This window comes from Pelophylax lessonae (assembly GCF_965119305.1).
Source record: "Pelophylax lessonae genome assembly, chromosome: 1".
Classification (NCBI taxonomy): domain Eukaryota; kingdom Metazoa; phylum Chordata; class Amphibia; order Anura; family Ranidae; genus Pelophylax; species Pelophylax lessonae.
This window is the reverse complement of record NC_138768.1, coordinates 138,045,142-138,058,899: the sequence shown is the minus strand read 5'-3', so window position 1 is coordinate 138,058,899 and position 13,758 is coordinate 138,045,142. Positions and strand designations below refer to the sequence as shown.

Below are 13,758 nucleotides of genomic sequence, written 5' to 3'. Positions count from 1 at the left end.
TCCCACCCCTCATGTTTGCACTGCTTTGGGATGTCCCCATTGTGACGAATATGAAGAGGCGGCGACTGTCGGAGGACGTAAGAGAAAACAGAATTTTTGTAAAATCTTACCTGTAAAATTCCTTTCTCTGAGTCCTCCGACAGTCGCCGCCCCCGCCCCTCTTTTGGGGTTTTGTTTGTATACTGCTATTCCACTGAAACTGAGGTATGGATACAGGAAGTAGGAGGGTATTGACTGAGGGGACCACCCCCTGGGGGTGGGATATGTTAAAAGCCTTAATATTGACACATTCTGTTGCCTAGCTACTCCTATGGAGCAAAGGTCATAACCCCATTGTGACGAATATGAAGAGGCTGCGACTGTCGGAGGACTCAGAGAAAGGAATTTTACAGGTAAGATTTTACAAAAATTCAGTTTTTACATTTTGGGTTGTAACATGACAAAATGTGGAAAATTTCAAGGGGTATGAATACTTTTTTCAAGGCACTGTACATAGATGAGTACTTGATGTAACACTGCAGCTTTTATTGGCCCCTCAGTAAGGTTTTGTGAAAATCTCCCTAGAACAGCCCTTAAGATTATTACTTTTTAGAATCCTGCCATAGCCCCTACAGAATAGCTGTAAGCACAGATAATGAAGTAGTGACTGATAACTTGCGCATTTATTATATATTTTTAGCTTGGCTTAAAACTTGATGTCCAAGCTGGTGCTATTGATTTTGTCTCCTTTTTTTCTTCCAGGGAAATGTTCAGCTGCAGCTCTTGATGTGCTAGCCAATGTATTTCGGGAAGAGCTTCTGCCACACATTTTGCCTTTGTTAAAAGAACTCCTTTTTCATCCAGAATGGGTAGTCAAGGAATCTGGAATCCTTGTTCTTGGAGCGATTGCAGAAGGTTAATGTTTGCTCTTTTTCTCCTTTTTTTTCCTTTTTCTCTTACAAACCATTTGAGAGTGCACGTCACATATCCACCACCATTTATGTAGCAGTCTCCCCTCCCCTACGCCCCACCCTCCTCTCCTCCCCTACGCCCCACCCTCCTCTCCTCCCCTACGCCCCACCCTCCTCTCCTCCCCTACGCCCCACCCTCCTCTCCTCCCCTACGCCCCACCCTCCTCTCCTCCCCTACTCGCCCCCACCCCTACGCCCCCCCCCCCCACGCGCCCCACCCCTACGCCCCCCCCCCACTCTCCTCCCCTACGTCCCCCCCTACTCTCCTCCCCTACGTCCCCCCCTACTCTCCTCCCCTACGTCCCCCCCTACTCTCCTCCCCTACGTCCCCCCCCTACTCTCCTCCCCTACGTCCCCCCCCTACTCTCCTCCCCTACGTCCCCCCCCTACTCTCCTCCCCTACGTCCCCCCCCTACTCTCCTCCCCTACGTCCCCCCCCTACTCTCCTCCCCTACGTCCCCCCCTACTATCCTCCCCTACGTCCCCCCCCTACTATCCTCCCCTAAGCCCACCTCCTCTCCCTTACTCTACCAGGGGGCAGTAGGACCAGCCAGAACAAAGCACAGTTCCCAATGCTGATGTCATTGTAGTGGTAAAGAACAGGAAGGTAGTAGAACAAGACACCCAGAACCATCTTTTATTTTGCAGTGTGCCCGCTTTACACTCAAAGTTTTACTTCCTTCACACAGTTGGTAAGCAAGTTGATTATTCAAATTACTTCAAACATCAAAAATCTGCACTATGCAGTGGAAATAGAGATTTCTCTTTCGTTCACTGACACAGCTTCAGGTCTTCAGATCATTGGGCTCATGCTCTCTAGGAGTAGGACTAGGGCGGAAACCTTTTTGGTTGTGCCTCCTGGGCCAGTCCCAGAGGGTAAACCACCACTCCCTGCTGTAGTACTCCAGTTTTTTCTGTCTAGTTCAGGAATAAGGACCTGACTCTCTGCTGGGATCTGCGGTCCTGGCATTTTGGAATTTTTTACATTTTCTTTATTTGTTTTGCTGTGTGAACTACAATCAACTGTTCCTGTGAGAACTAGAATCAACAGCCGGACTGGGGGACGCATTGAATATTCTGGATCCTTACGGTCATCCCAGCCTAGCCTGCAAGTGCGACCCAACTACAAGCTCCGCGCTATTTTGGCCGCAACATAGCCCCACTGGACGGGGGCTGACCATCGCATAGCACTGGTCACGATAGCAGTCACGACCAGAGTTGCAGCGTACACTCAGGCTGCAGCACCCCCATTCTAAGATGGTGCGGTGTACAGCTGGGGGTTGCGACCGTGGTATAGTGAGTAGTGTGTCCCCCCCCCCCCCCCTCCAGCGGAATTGTTGGGGTGGTCGCGGATCTCCCCCCGGGAATGGTAGGCCCCCCTTGTGTCCCCCCTCCTTACGGGGTTCCCCTTTAAATTTGGATGCCCTCCTCTGTCCCCTGTCTTCCCCCCCCCCCTCCCCTCCGGGGGGGGGGGGGGGGGCTACATGCCGCTGTTGGTTTTTGTTAGGGGTGTCCGTACCTGGGCGCTGCGGGGGTCCCCTCCTGGGGTCTGTACATTTATTTATTTTTTCCCTGGCGTCCAGGGTCCCATGCAGCCCCGCCGGGTACCGCCATTTTTCTGTGGTCTCTGTGATTCCCAGTTTGGCTGCCATGTTTTTGGTTTCCTCATGGACTTGCATTGGTGGCCATTTTCCTGTAGTCTGAGATAGTGCTGAGGCTGTGGGGGACTCTAGTGTCAGGTCAGCATTTCCGCTTTCTCTTTTCAGCAGTGTGGCAGATTGTTTTGTCGCTTCCAGCTCGGGTGGGGAGTTTCTAGGGGTACACTATCCTTCCTTGCTGTATACAGCGCCACGGGTGCTCTGCGTCTTGTAGTGCCACAGCGGTGCACAGGGGGAGGGGCCTCCCATTAAAAAAAAAAGTTTTCTTCCTCAACAGCGCGTTTCTGCCTAACTCTTTACGTCATGGAGCTTGGGAGCTCATTTCACCACCCGATCCACTCCTGGAAGCTGCGGGACCCTCTGGGTCTGTCTGCCTTGGCAGCCATGACAGCAGCCCTGCAGTCACTAGTAGCTAAAGTAGATATGGCCCTGCAACGGAGACCTCGCAAGAAGCGCCCCACACCTTCACCTTTATCCTCTGCTTCATCAGATTTTGAGATAGATTTGGCTGCCGCGGACAGGAGTCCACGCACGCTGAGTGCTCTAATAGTGAGGATGAGCCGCCCTCCTCTGCAGCCGCGCATTAAAAAGAGCTGGTGAAGGCCCTGATTGTATCAGTACGGGAAACTTTAAAGTGCAATTTGGCTCCCGCAAATGTTCCAAGGTGAATACGGCTTTTCCCTTTCTTGCCTATTTTGACGAGATTGTCACTAGTCAGTGGGGTTCCTCGAAATGCATTGTTGGAATACCGAAGCGTTTTGATGGAAGATATCCCTTTGCGGAGTCTCTTCTGAAGAAACTGACCGTTCCACCATTGGACTCTCAGGTTTCCAGGCTGAAGAGAACCACACTTTTGTCGGTGGATGATTCCCCGTCTTTTAAGGACCCTGTGGACAAAAGAGCAGAGGCTCTGGTCCGGTACCTTTTCACTGTGGCTGGTTCAATTTTAAGACCAGTATTTGCCATCACCCTTACACCTTAATGGAATGGGCTAAGGTTTTGCGCCGGGATCTGGAGGGGAGTCAACATCCTTCTGAGCTGGCGGATCAGTTGATCCAAGTGTTGCAGTATATTTGTGATGCATACCTGGATGGCGGCCCCCCTGGCCGGCAGGTTTTCTGTGACAGCGGTAATCCTTCACTGCATGATCTGGTTGAAGTACTGGTCAGCTGACCAGGCTTCTAAAAAGGTACTGACTGATCTTCCTTTTGTAGTTGACCCTTTGTTCTGTGCCTCTATGGAAGAGATCATTAGGGGCCTTACGTGGGAGGTAAGAGTACTTTGCTTCCACAGGCTGCTAAGGGCTAAGAACCTCGCCATAAGAGGGGGCCCTTCTTTTCGGCTCACAAGCAGCCCTTTCGTCCGTCTGGATCACAGGATAAGGACTCGAGATTCACCCGTAATTTTGCAGGAGGCTCCAAGAGACCCTGGAATGGTAAGTCCAAAGCGGGTGCGTCTGGTTCTGCAGACAAGCTTTCCACAGCCTGCAGGGGCGCCCTCACTCGCATCTGGAGTGGGGGGAACATCTTTGCTTCTTTACGGATCTGTAGACCTTGCTCATTCAGGACAAAAGGGTCCACAAACTGATTTGGTTCGGTTTTAAGATCTGGCAAGGTTATTTTATTCCAACTCGAAGCCTGTCTCGAGCTACGGGGCCTCAATGGAGCAGTGCAGGACATGTTAGCACGAGGAGAAGATGGGAGGCAAATTGGACTTTGATGGTACCATAAATACTCATAATACACTGAAAGTGTCGATAAAATAAAGTTTATTGCATTACCATAAAATCATAAATAATTTTTTCATCAAAAAAAGGGAGGGGAAGAAAAGTATACATAAACACATTTGTTAAAATACAAAACATTGAGTATGTTCGTGATGATACCACAAATGGACTACTGAAGAGCAAGATTTTTGAGGGATGTCTGCAAGATTTTTGAGGGGATGTTAAGGGACCACATACAAGACTTTAGTAATGAAAATGGTATTAGTAGTAGTAATCAGCATGGATTCATGAAAAATCGTTCTTGCCAAACCAATCTATTAACCTTCTATGATGAAGTGAGCTGCCACCTAGATAAAGGTAAGCCTGTGGATGTGGTGTACCTGGACTTTGCAAAGGCCTTTGACACCGTTCCCCACAAACGCTTACTGTTCAAACTAAGGAAGGTAGGTATGGACCATAAGGTGAGTACCTGGATAGAGAACTGGCTCCAGGGGAGGTTGCAAAGGGTGGTGATTAATGGAGTACTCAGATTGGGCGGGTGGAAAGCGTGGTCCCCAGGGTTCTGTCCTGGGGCCAATCCTGTTTAATTTATTCATAAATGATCTAGAGGAGGGGATATCAAGTAAAATCTCAGTATTTGCGGATTATACTAAACTAAGCATGCCAATATATTCTGGGCAGGATGTGGAATGCTTACAAGCGGACCTGAACAAAATAATGGGGTGGGCATCTACATGGCAGATGAGGTTTAATGTTGAAAAATGTAAAGTAATGCACTTGGGTACTAGAAAGCAAGCTACTCAATAGGGGGGGAACCTCTGGGTGAGTCTAGGATGGAAAAAGACCTGGGGGTACTGGTAGACAACAGGCTTGGCAGTGGCATGCAATGCCAAGCCGCTGCGCGCAAAGCCAACAGAATACTGGGATGTATAAAAAAGGGGATTCACTCCAGAAATAAAGAGATTATTCTCCCACTCTACAAGACTCTGGTCTGGCCACACCTGGAGTATGCTGTCCAGTTATGGGCACCGGTCCTCAGGAAGGATGTGCTGGAACTGGAGAAAGTCCAGAGAAGGGCAACAAAAATAGGGGAATGGAGGACATCAGCTATGAGGAAAGACTAGAAGCACTGAACCTATTCTCTCTGGAGAAGAGACGATTGAGGGGGGATATGATATCAATGTACAGATACTGTACTGGCAACCCTAGCATATGGAAAAACCTATTCAGAGAAAGGGAATACAATAAGACACGTAGCCAATCACTAAAAATAGAGGAAAGGCGGTTTAACCTTAAAATACGCAGGGGGTTCTTCACTGTAAGAGCAGTAAGGATGTGTAATTCTCTTCCGCAAACAGTCGTATCAGCAGGGAGCATTGATGGTTTCAAAAAACTATTAGATTGGCACCTTAAAGACCACAACATACAGGGGTATACAATGTACGGTTAACAGCAAACTCACACATCATAGGTTGAACTGGATGGAATGATGTCTTTTTTCAACCTCACTAACTATGTAACATCCTAGTGGATTGTGCCCGACATGTTTTGCGGAATGTATGCGCTTCAGGGGCTTTTGAAAACTTTTTATTGTATAGAAAGCTCTATTCCGCATCTAATTTCTAAATGGAAACAAAAGTGAATAAATACATACACAATACTTTTCAGTGCAGAACAAAATAGATATATATCAATACATAATACAATGAATAACCTGATAAAAATCAGTTTCCCAGATAAAACATGGTCCCTACTGAGGCCTTACCCAAGACAAGGCGAGACGGGGACTAATTTCCGCATATATCTTGTCTTATAAATTGAGTGTGATCTTTTTTTGAAGTTCTGTTGTATTTCTGAACTATTGATAACATATGCACTCATTATTCATGTTGAACTACTTATTTTTAGTTTTTTGTAATTTTTTATAATTGATACAATCTGTGCATGGTCCTCATTGGAGCCTTTATTATTGCCCCAATGGTGAGTGATATGGGAGTGTGTTCTCTCTACCTTCCTCATTGCCAGTTTCCAACATGGCTGTGGTGGCTTCACCGGGGTTTGGGCTGATTGATGCGATGTTGGGGCGGGCTCTTCGCTAGGCAGATATGTGGTCCCATGGCGAGGGTTGGCTTGGTTATCCGAGGCCAGAGGGGCGCATGTCCTTCGTGCGGCGTTGGATGCCTTGTTCAACATTGAGCACGCGCCGGTTGACGCATGCACACCAAGGGACCGGACTAGTCCACGTCGCCCGCTGATTGCGTGGTGATTGTGGCCGAGCAGGGGCCCTATATACGTGGCCACTATTTTTCACCCTTCCTCGGCCACGGCTTACAGGCGGGAGTTAATGCGAGTGGACATTAATGGCATGCTATACCTATCTCTGCTGGCTAAGAACTTCTGTGGACCCTTATATTTCTCTTTTTTGATCTCCAGTGTTGGCCTTGTTACGGCAGAAGGGGATTGCGGTACTAGGTTACCTGGATGATCTGCTTTTGCATGCAGAGTCTTCCTTGGAAGCTAACTTGGCGGTTACGGTGTGAACTATGCAGGAGTTCGGGTAGACCCTGAATTTTCAGAAATCGGTACTGTCTCTGTCCACAAAGTTGGACTACTTGGGTCTGACGCTGGACTCTGCGTCAGCCCGGGTGTTTCTTCCTCAGACAAAACTACTGAAGGTACAGGAGGCTGTTGCCCAACCATTGATAGTTACTCAGGACTTGCATGCAAGTGCTGGGTCTGATGGTCTCCACCTTCGAGGCAGTTGAAGGCTAGGAAATCTACTTCCAGGAAGGTTTATCGAGTTTGGATGGCATACATGGTTTGAGTGGCGGGGGGGGGGTTTCCCCCCTCCCTTACTCTCTTGTCTGTTGGAGTTTCTACAATTTGGTGTAGATCAACATTTGGCTCGGCACCATCAAGGGCCAGATTTCCACCTTGGCTAGTTTTTCTCAAGCTGTCCTTAAGGACAGCACCTGGAGAGAGAGCGCAGCTCCACCCAATTCACAGGAAACACTGCAAGATAAAACTCCTCCTCTTCCACCATGCCTCAGTCATTGTGTTTCCTCCGCCATGGTGGAAGCATCGCAGGAGCGGTGTGGAAGAGCTGCGCTCTCTCCAGGGGGAGAAAAAGTTGGTGCCCATTTGTATGCTGTGTAGTGAGGACCATCCCAGCTCCCCTCCCTGGGTGCAAAGGGGACGCTCCAGGGTCACTGACCTCGCTCGCTCAGGGGAGCAGAGACCCATCGGAGGATCCGGTCAGGGTGTCAGGGGTCTGCGTTTTTGGCTGACGGCAGCAGGCAGGGAGTCGCTTTCGACTTTCAAATTCCCCGCATTTTCGGACCCTGATCCCGGGGACGCGCTGCGTCAGTTCCAGTGGACGCGACTTCCGGTGGGGGCGTGGCGGCTGTAGCTCTGGCCGTATTGGACGCAGAGGTCCGGGGCAGGTCGAAGGTCGGCGCTTCCGCTTCCGGTCCGCAGTGGAGGACGTGGGAAGCGGTATTTAAATTTGCACCAGTCGGTGCGGAGAGTTCTGCCAGTATGCTGCGCTTTCTGAACATGGAAGAAAGGAGTGCAGCATCGGTGGAAGCAGGCACCGCCAGCGCTGGCCAGGCTCAGGTAGGAGAGGTGCAGAGGTGCCACTTTTCTCTTTACCATTTGAGCTTTTTTGGGGTTTTTTCTTTGCCTCCTTGGGAGCCTGCTCTGCAGCACTGAGTATACTGTTCTCAGTCTGACAGGATGTGTGTGTGTCTGGGAGTCTTTTTACTCTTATCCTTTGGATGTGGGTCACTGCTTCTTCCTTGTAAAAAATCACTAGGTGGTGGTTTTCCGTAGTGTTTATTGGGGATTCATGGTGGCTTTTTCTTTACTAGGTTAAAGCCACAGTGAAAACCAGGGCCCCAGCATCAGGAAGGAAATGCCCTTCATGCAAAAACCTGCTTAGAGATTCCTGGGCGAAGCCACTCCGCAAAGCTTGTATTGCTGACATGGTGAAAGAAGAGACTGTTCAGCAGAATAGTGACTTCATCTCTTCAAGGAACTTAGACACCCTGTCCTCAGATCGTTCCCTGTTGTCCAGGACACCAACAACTCTTAACAGATTCCCAACAAACGGGTGGAACATCTTCTCAGCCATCCACTTCTAAATCTGCAGTATCCAGTGACTCCGAGGATGAAAGGGCAAGTGCTCTCTGTTCCCTCAAGGATTCAGAGGATGAAGAAAAAGAGGTGGCTAGATCTTCCAGATACAAATTATCATTGGAAGAAGTAGAGGAATTACTCAGAGCTATTTACACCACGTTAGAAATCGCAGAGGAAAAAGTTCAAGTGTCAATCCATGACAAAATGTACCAGGGCCTAGAACAGACAAAACGCAGGGTTTTTCCTGTTCATAAAGTCCTTACGGAGTCTATTGAGAAAGAGTGGAAGGACCCGGAGAGGGCCCCATTTTTCTCTAAATCCCTAAAAAGGAGGTTTTCTTTTGAAGAGGATACGGCACATCTGTGGGAACAAAAAGCCCAGAGTTGATGCGGCTTTCTCTCAGGTGTCTCGCCGCACGGATTTGGCGTTTGAGGACATGGGTATTCTAAAAGACCCCATGGATAAAAGGGCAGATTCTCTCCTTAAACAAGCTTGGGATTCCACTACGTCCAGCCTCAAGCCGGCCATGGCCTCCACAGTGGTAGCCAGAAACCTAGAATGTTGGCTCGAACAGCTCAAAGGGCACATGGAGGCTGGAACAGCGAAGGAAAGATCTCCTGGAGTCTTTTCCGATGCTCCTAAAGGCAGTGAAATATATGGCCGATGCTTCTGCTGAATCAATTAAAATGTCTGCCAGGTCGGCAGCCCTTGTCAACTCTGCCAGGAGGGCAGTTTGGTTGAAAACTTGGTCGGGTGATTCAGCTTCTAAGGTGAAACCTTGTGGTTTACCTTTTGCCGATGACTTGCTTTTTGGGCCAGAGTTAGAAGCAATTCTTGACAGAACGGCAGATAAAAAGGCCTTTCCGTCAAAAAAGAAATCGCCTCCTAAAAAGAGATTTCGTTCTGTTCAGCAAACCAACAGAGGACGTGAACAAGATCATAGATCCAGATGGGCCTCCCAGAAAGGCAAAGGAAAAGGTGGAGTCCTCTTCAGACCACCTGACCAGGCGGCCAAAAGCAAGTGACAGCTGTCTTCCAGTGGCAGGAAGACTGTTATGGTTCCTCCCACGATGGGAAGAAGTGTCCGCAAGCCCCTTTGTAAGGAACATCGTGGCTCAGGGATACAAGCTGGAATTCTCGGAGACTCTTCCAAGCAGATTCTTTGTTACTCCCCTTCCAAGGGATCCGGAAGAGGCTTCCTCAATTGTGTCTATTACAAGAGCTGATTCAACAGGAAGTTCTTCAAGTTCCCAAGGGGCAACAAGGCCGTGGGTTTTATTCTCACATTTTCCTGGTAAAGAAACCCTCCGGCAAGTATCGGATGATCCTAAATTTGAACAGATCGATTCGGTACAAACACTTCAGGAAGGACACCATCTATTCAATGACCAAACTACTGTCCCCAAACTGCTTCATGTCATCTTTGGATCTGAGGGATGCTTACTTGCACATCCCAATAAATCAGGATTGCCAGAAATTCCTAAGGCTGGCGGTCAATCTGGGGGAATCGGTCTGGCATCTACAGTTCAGGGCCCACCCCTTTGGCCTCTCATCCTCTCCAAGGGTGTTTACCAAGGTGATGGCGGATGCTCTGGAGACGTAAGGCTGAAGGGTATTTCCATTGTCCCTTATCTGGACGATCTGTTAATTTTTGCAGAATCCAAGAGCCAGGCATTGGTACACCTCCAGGAGACTCAGGACCACCTAGAGAGTCTGGGGTGGCTCATGAATTTGGAGAAGTCCAGCTTAATGCCATCTCAGCAGATACAATTTCTGGGATACAGGATAGATTCAGTCCTCCAGAAGGTCTTCCTACCTCAAGAGAAGATAATGAAAACTCAGAACGCAGTTGCCCAGATGCAAACCAGTCATCAAGTTACTATTAGGTCGGCCATGGCAACTCTGGGCTTGCTCACAGCAGCTATCCCTGCGGTACAGTGGGCAAGGCTGCATTCTTGTCTTCTCCAGAGAGACATCCTGCAGAAATGGTCACATCCAGAACCTCTGGAGAAATCCATCAGAATTACCACAAAAGCAAAAAGATCTCTGTGGTGGTGGAGAAATTCCAGAAATTTGGAAGGTCTGCAGTGGTCTTTCCAGCTGAACAAACGTCTGACCGCGGACGCCAGTGCGTGGGGCTGGGGAGCCCACTTGGATGGTCGGACAATGCAAGGAACATGGTCCAAAGCAGAGTCCAGGAAGTCATCCAACTGGCGGGAGTTGAAAGCCATCCTTCTAGGTCTTTGGTCCTTTTCTACAGGCAATCAGGGGCCTTCATGTTCAAGTTCTATCGGACAACATGACAGCGGTGGCCTATGTGTCAAAACAAGGAGGCACAAGAAGCGGGCATCTTTCAGATCTGGCAATTCAGCTACACTCCTGGTCGGAGAAAAATCTGGCCTCCTTGACAGCTGTGCATCTAAAAGGATCACAAAATCTTCTGGCAGATTTACTGAGCAGAAGAAAAGTGTTGGAATCAGAATGGAGTCTGAACCAAGAAGTATTTGCGGAGATTGTGGAAGCTTGGGGTCTTCCCCAGATGGATCTGTTCGCTTGTCAACAGAACGCCAAAGTCCAAAGATTCTTTTCCCTACACAGGGAAGATCAGGACTGGGGCTTGGATGCTCTCGCCCATCCGTGGGACTTCCCTTTGTCTTATGCTTTCCCTCCGTTCCAACTGATTCCGTTGGTTCTCAAATTCAGGGAAGAAAGGACAAACTTAATTCTGATCACACCTTTCTGGCCAAAGAGACCTTGGTTTGCCCTCCTGCTGAATCTAGCCTCAGAACCTCCCTGGAGACTCCCGTCCAGGAGAGATCTTTTAACACAGGGGAACCTGGTTTATCCGGAGCTGGACCGTCTACAACTGACAGCGTGGTTTCTGAAGAAGACCTCTTAAGAGCCAGAGGCCTGTCGGAGAAAGTCATCTCTATCCTTCTCTCCAGTAGAAAGTAGAAAGGTGACCAGGGCCATTTATATGAAAGTCTGGAAAAAATATAACTCCTGGTGTTCCAGCAAGAACTTTGAAATAAAAAATTTAGTTTCAGTGCTGGAGTTTCTCCATGAAAGAATGGAGAAGAGACTTTCAGCCAGCACTCTAAAAACGCAAGTGGTGGCTCTTTCAGTTTTTTTTTTTTTCGAAAGGACTTTGTCCCAAGAGACTTTAATTATTAGATTTTTCAAGGTATTAGCCCGCAACAGGCCAGTAGCCCTCAAAGTATTTCCCAAATGGGATCTGACCATTGTGTTACAAGGTTTGACTAAGTTTCCTTTTGAACCCTTAAAAGAAGCTTCTCTGAAAAATTTGGTGTTGAAGACTATCTTTTTGATAGCAATAACCTCGGCCAGAAGAATCAGCGAGATTCAGGCCCTCTCAGTTTTGGACCCCTTTCTGACAATTTTTTCAGATCGAGTAGTTCTGAGGACAGACCCAGCCTTTCTTCCAAAGATTGCTTCATCTTTTCATAGGTCACAAGAAATAGTGTTACCAACCTTCTCCGCAACTCCTAGTAATACTCGTGAGGAATCCTTTCATACGTTGGACGTGAGGAGATGCTTACTTCAGTTCCTCCTAGTAACTAAAGAATTTAGAAAGTCAAATGCATTATTTGTCATTTTCTCAGGATCTCGTATAGGAGAAAAAGCATCTAAGAGCACTTTAGGCAAATGGCTCAGATGGGCAATTGAGCAGGCTTATGTAGCTCAAGGAGAAGAACCTCCAGAAGGCATTTTAGCGCATTCCACAAGGTCTGTGGCAACCTCATGGGCTGAAAGGGCCGGTGCTTCGCCTGAACAGATCTGCAAGGCAGCTACCTGGTCTAGTTTTTCAACCTTCCTTAGACACTACAGGTTGGACTATGGATCAGCTATGGATCAAGCCTTCGGCAGAAAGGTTCTGCAGGCAGTGGTCCCACCCTAAGTGTAAGTTACTTGCTTATCCTCTCCAGGTGCTGTCCTGAAAGGCGATTTGAGAAAACCTTAGTTAGACTTAACGGTGACTGTATTTCTAAGAGCCTTTCAGGACAGCAGCAGCTACCCTCCCTGGTTTTGTTTATAATCTATTTGTAAATGTTTAACCTGTGGTAGTTGTTGTTTATGTTCTGTTTTCCAGCATGTCGGAGGCTACTCTGACTGAGGCATGGTGGAAGAGGAGGAGTTTTATCTTGCAGTGTTTCCTGTGAATTGGGTGGAGCTGCGCTCTCTCTCCAGGTGCTGTCCTGAAAGGCTCTTAGAAATACCGTCACCGGTAAGTCGAACTAAGGTTTTTTTCCCCAAAGGCCCTTGGCAGTGAAGTCCTTTGTTCACACTTTTGTGCAGGGAGTTCGCCATTTGGCTCCTCTGGTGCGATCCCTGGTACCTCCGTGGGACCTCAATTTGGTTCAGTCGGTGCTTCAGAGGCCTCCCTTTTGAAAATATTTGAGAAATTCCTCTGCCCACTTTATCTCAGAAGGTGGCTTTCTTAGTAGCTATTACTTCCGCACGTTACATGTCTGTGTTGGTTGCGTTTTCCTGTTGGTCACCTAACTTGGTGGTTCATAGAGACAAAGTGGTGTTACTTCCTAAGGTTGTCTCAGGGTTTCATTTGAATGAAGACATTGTGCTACCATCTTTATGTCCTAAGCCTAAACATCTTCTAGATTGTAAGCTCTAACGAGCAGGGCCCTCTAATGAATCCTGTATTGAATTGTATTGTAACTGTATTGTCTTCCCTCACATTGTAAAGCGCTGCGCAAACTGTTGGCGCTATAAATCCTGTATAATAATAATCCTAAGGAAATTGCCTTACTTTCTTTAAATGTGGTAAGAGTGGTTCGGGTTTACCTGGCAGTAACTGAACTGATTAGGAAATACGATTCTCTGTTCTTACCGATGGACCTCATAATGGGCAGGCCGCATCTGCTGCGACCATTTTCAAGTGGATCGGGCAGACGGTGGTGCAGGCCTACTCTATAAGGGTCAGGTTTCTCTTTTCCCTGTTAAAGCGCATTCTACGAGGGCGCTTAGTGACTCCAGGGCCTTCCATCATCAGGTGTCAGTGGTTCAGGTGTGCAAGGCAGCCGCTTGGTCGTCTGTACACACATTAACAACATTTTATAAGGTGGATATACTTGCATCTTCGGACGCAGGGTTTGGCCACAGAGTTTTGCAGGCTGCGGTTGCTGAGGTTTCCGCTTCTTGAGGGTAACATTTTTTTTCTGGAGGTGAGCTCCAGTTACTAGTTGAGCTCCTGTTAACCTGGTTGGCTATGTTTAGCCTTGTTGGGAATTTTGCGTTTGTGTTTTTCCCA

The 13,758-nt window shown here is 48.2% G+C and overlaps 1 protein-coding gene across 3 annotated transcripts in view; it reads left to right on the top strand.

The window, feature by feature from the left end:
* The window catches only part of TNPO1 (transportin 1), a 542,580-nt gene that overhangs the window by 369,041 nt on the left and 159,781 nt on the right, over positions 1-13,758 (top strand). For all 3 annotated transcript variants that reach the window (XR_014225578.1, XM_082265499.1, XM_082265498.1), the window contains exon 11: positions 742-894. Coding sequence is in view for 2 of the 3 variants with exons in the window: in XM_082265499.1 (XP_082121625.1) it covers positions 742-894 (153 nt within the window). In the remaining variant the exon portion in view is untranslated. The remainder of the gene's footprint in view (positions 1-741; positions 895-13,758) is intronic.